The sequence below is a fragment of the Panthera uncia genome, unplaced genomic scaffold, assembly GCF_023721935.1.
Source record: "Panthera uncia isolate 11264 unplaced genomic scaffold, Puncia_PCG_1.0 HiC_scaffold_953, whole genome shotgun sequence".
Classification (NCBI taxonomy): domain Eukaryota; kingdom Metazoa; phylum Chordata; class Mammalia; order Carnivora; family Felidae; genus Panthera; species Panthera uncia.
In genome coordinates this window covers 1-3,582 of record NW_026060148.1, presented here as the reverse complement: position 1 = coordinate 3,582, position 3,582 = coordinate 1, and the positions used below count along the sequence as shown (strand labels likewise).

General features: G+C 68.8%; 1 protein-coding gene across 1 annotated transcript in view; it reads right to left on the bottom strand.

Annotated features, from left to right (window-relative positions):
• LOC125918535 (multiple epidermal growth factor-like domains protein 6) overlaps positions 1–1,453 on the bottom strand; it is a gene marked incomplete at its 5' end in the record, with an annotated part of 10,760 nt that extends 9,307 nt beyond the window's left edge. Inside the window, 4 exons of the mRNA XM_049624520.1 lie at positions 174–305; positions 410–538; positions 617–748; positions 1,328–1,453. Of these exons, the coding sequence (XP_049480477.1) occupies positions 174–305; positions 410–538; positions 617–748; positions 1,328–1,453 (519 nt within the window). The remainder of the gene's footprint in view (positions 1–173; positions 306–409; positions 539–616; positions 749–1,327) is intronic.
• Between the last annotated feature and the right edge of the window lie 2,129 nt (positions 1,454–3,582).

The window sequence follows — 3,582 nt, the reverse complement described above, 5'->3', positions numbered from 1 at the left end:
GGGGGGGCAGGGGGAGCCGGGGGGGGCAGGGGGAGCCGGGGGGGCAGGGGGAGCCGGGGGGGCAGGGGGAGCTGGGGGAGGGGACCCCTGCCTGTCCCAGGACTAGGGCCCCAGCACTTGCGTGCAGGCGTGTACACGTGTGGGAGCACAGCTGTGGGCGGGCCAGGACTCACGCTGCTCGCACCGCGGGCCCGCGTAGCCGGCCTCACACGCACACAGGCCGCTGACCGCATCGCAACTCCCGTGGCCTACACTGCAGCTGCAGGTGTGGCTGCAGTTGGGTCCCCAGTGGCCGCTGTCGCAGGCTGCAACACAACCCAGGTCAGCCCGCACAGGCCCGGCAGAACCCGCGAGCATCCCGTCTCCTCCTCCCCCCACAAGCCCGGCCCCGGGCCCCGGGCCCACACACCTCTCTGGCAGCTGAGGCCGGTCCACCCGGGGGCACAGCTGCAACGTCCGGTCACCGGGTGGCAGTGCCCGTCATTGGCACAGGAGCACCTCATCTGGCAGCCGGGCCCAAACCAGCCCGCCGGGCACGCTGCAGGACGAGGAAGCGTGAGCGGTGGGTGGGGCCGCCCGGGCTAGGGTCTCAGGTCGGAGGGGACATGGGACTCACCGTCCTGGCAGCGGCTGCCCGTGTAGCCGGGGCGGCACAGGCAGGCTCCGGTCCTGGGCTCGCAGACAGCACCGTGCTCACACGCAGGGCAGATCTCCTGGCAGCCCAGCCCCCAGCGGCCTTCGGGACAATCTACCCCCCCCCCCACCACAGCCAGTCAGTCTCCCCGGGGGGCCTTGCTGCCCCGGGGGAGCACGGTACCGACCCTGTGTCCCAGCCTAGTGGTGGCACCAACTGAGCCGGCCCAGGGGAGGGAGAGGAAGGGGTCATGGGAGCCCCCAGCCCCTCCTTGGGCTGCAGGCTGCAGAGGACCACCTCCAAAGAGGAGCCCCTGCCCCAGGACAGCTCAACAGGCAAAATGGGGAGTGCATCAGAGAGGCTGGGAGACCCCCATACGCCGGCAGCCCAGAGGGCACAGCACCGCCCACAGGGAGGGCAGGCGGCTCGGCTGGCCGGTCCGTCGCCGTGGCTGACGGGCTCCTGGTGCACGTAGGTCAGCTCGGTCCCCACCCCCAGACCCAAGCGTGATTCAGCGTGGGGTCTCAGCTGCTGAGGATGGGGCCGGGGTCTGCAGGCCTCCAGGGCGGGGGCCAGGGCTGGGGGTCCCCAAATGCAGTTGGCGCTGGGGTCCCCAAACACGGTCCGGGCTGGGACCACCCAGCCTTGTGCAGCGCAGTGGGGAGGGGATCTCAGGACACTGCTACCACTCACCTGCCCCACAATCGTCCCCAGTCCTCCCTGGAGGGCACTGGCATTGCCCCGTGACCCGGTCGCAGGGTGCCCCACCACAGGAGCAGGAGCCCGAGCAGTTCACACCGAACGTCCCCTCCGGGCACTCTGCAGGAAGGAACAGGTAGGTGGGGCCTCAGCAACCCCCTACCCCAGTGGGGTTGCTGGGCACAGCCAGAGTCCCCTGGGTGACCATGGTGGTCATAGGAACAGGCAGGGCGCGGAGCATGCCGGCAGGGAGGGGCCTGCTGGGGGCAGGGGGCGCAGGGAGGATTCTGCGGGCTCCCAAGCACACTGGAGCCGGAGGCAGTTCTGCCCTCCTTCCTCCCCGCTCCCCGCCAGCCAGGAAGCCCAGGACAGGCGTGGCCCCCTGCCTCAGATCCCCAAAGAGTACGGGCTGGGGTGAGGCAGGGTTCTACACACACCACTTTACCCCGCCCTGTGGCCCTTTCCGCGCAGGATGGGGGCTACCGTGGGAGCCAGACACATTAGGAGGGTGGGGGGGGCCTCCCAGAGTCCTGGGGCCCCCTCCTCCTCTGCCCAACAGAGGGGCAGCAAGACCCTGGGGGAAGAGCCAAGACCAGGGAGAGAGAGCCTGCTGAGGGGCGAAGACGGCAGGCTCTGTGGGTGCAGGTGCTGGGAGCCTCTGCGCCCTCCCCGAGAGAACACGCAGAGCCCAGGGCGCCCTAAGCCTCCGACCAGCCTGGGCACGGCCTCCCCCCACACCCCACAGTAGCCCTGGGCCCCCCTGCAGCTCTGCCCCTTGCCGCAGGAAAGCTCTGGCAGGTCCAGGAAGGAGGGCGCAGCCCCTGGAGGGGGTGGGCTGTGGGGCCGAGCTCCGCACCCAAGGAATCAAAAAGTGCCCTTGGGGGAGTGGGGAGCAAGCACCCTGCCCTGGGGCAGAGTGTCGGAGGGGTGGGTGGAGTCCCTGGAGGGGGCTCTGGGACTGAGGACACATCTGCGGACCCTTGTCCTGAGGGCCCGTCCTGGGCGGGGCGCGCACCCGCCTCCCCCCGCCCCCGGGGCAAGGGCACCTGAGCAGGACCGGAGGCGCACACGGGCAGCCGCGCAGTGGGGACCAGGGGATGGAGGCCGGTGACGGCACCAGCTGAAGCTGTCCCGTGGGGCCTCAGGGGGCCCGGCAGACACGCATTTGGGGTGGTAAATCTCTCCAGACCCGACAGGAGTGGGGAGCCCATCACTCCCAAAAAAATATGCATGGCATTTCCTGTGCTGCATCCTTAGGGTGCAGGAAACTATCAAAGAGAAAAGGGAAAGAAACAAGGAAACCCAGCAGAGAAGGGCTCCAGCTGACGGTTTCTGGAGAGACCTCCTGCCCCTCCCTGGGGCAGCTGCCCAAGTGTGTGCTGTGCTCACAAGCACTCCCGTGAGTGTCCGGTGGGGTGGGGGGAGGCAGAGAGAAGAGTCAGGGGTCCCCAAGGCAAGTCTGTGACTCGCTGAGCTCTGCCGGGGCTTGGAGGACAGGAGAGCAGATGTGTGCAGCTACTAAAGACCTCCAGAGACCGCGGAGCCCCTTGGGGTGCACAGGGGGTTGGGGGTCCAGGCTGGGTTCCCAGCCCCCCACACACTCCTCCTGGACCCCTGGGACCCGAGAGCTCTGCGAGATCATCACCTTGGCCTCCAGGACCACCCCTCTAGAGGGACCTGGCCTGGTGCACAGGGAGACACTGACTCATCTCAGGCTGGGTAGTGGCCTCCGATCCCCTCCTTGTTCTCGGGACGGGACAGGCCAAGACTAGGGGGAGCTCGAGCCAGCCAGTCCCCCCCGCCCCAACCTCAAAGAATGCTCACACCAGTGGACCGCTCAGGCCGGGCAGTTCCCATCCACTTGGGCCAACAGGTGCAAACGGTGCTCACACCGTGTGCTCTGGAAGGTCCCTACTTGTCCACACCCCATGAGTAGGGCTGGGCAGCCCCAGGACCCACGCGGGGGGCTTTCTTCCTCCTCATCTGCCTGCGGCGTGTGAGCACCAGAGGGGCCTCCAGCCTCGCCCACCGCTCTGCCCATGTCCTTCACCGCGTGGCCAGGGCAGCCGTGCGGGGGGCCTTCTGTCACTCGCCACGCCGCACTTCCAGCCCAACCCTGTGCTTCCAGTCGCCCCTGCAGGAGCAGCTGCCAGGGTCCCGCACTCAGACCCACGGTGAGGGAGCTGCCCCGGGTCCCCCAGACTCAGACCCACCGGGACGGAGCTGCCCCGGGTCCCCCAGGCTCAGAC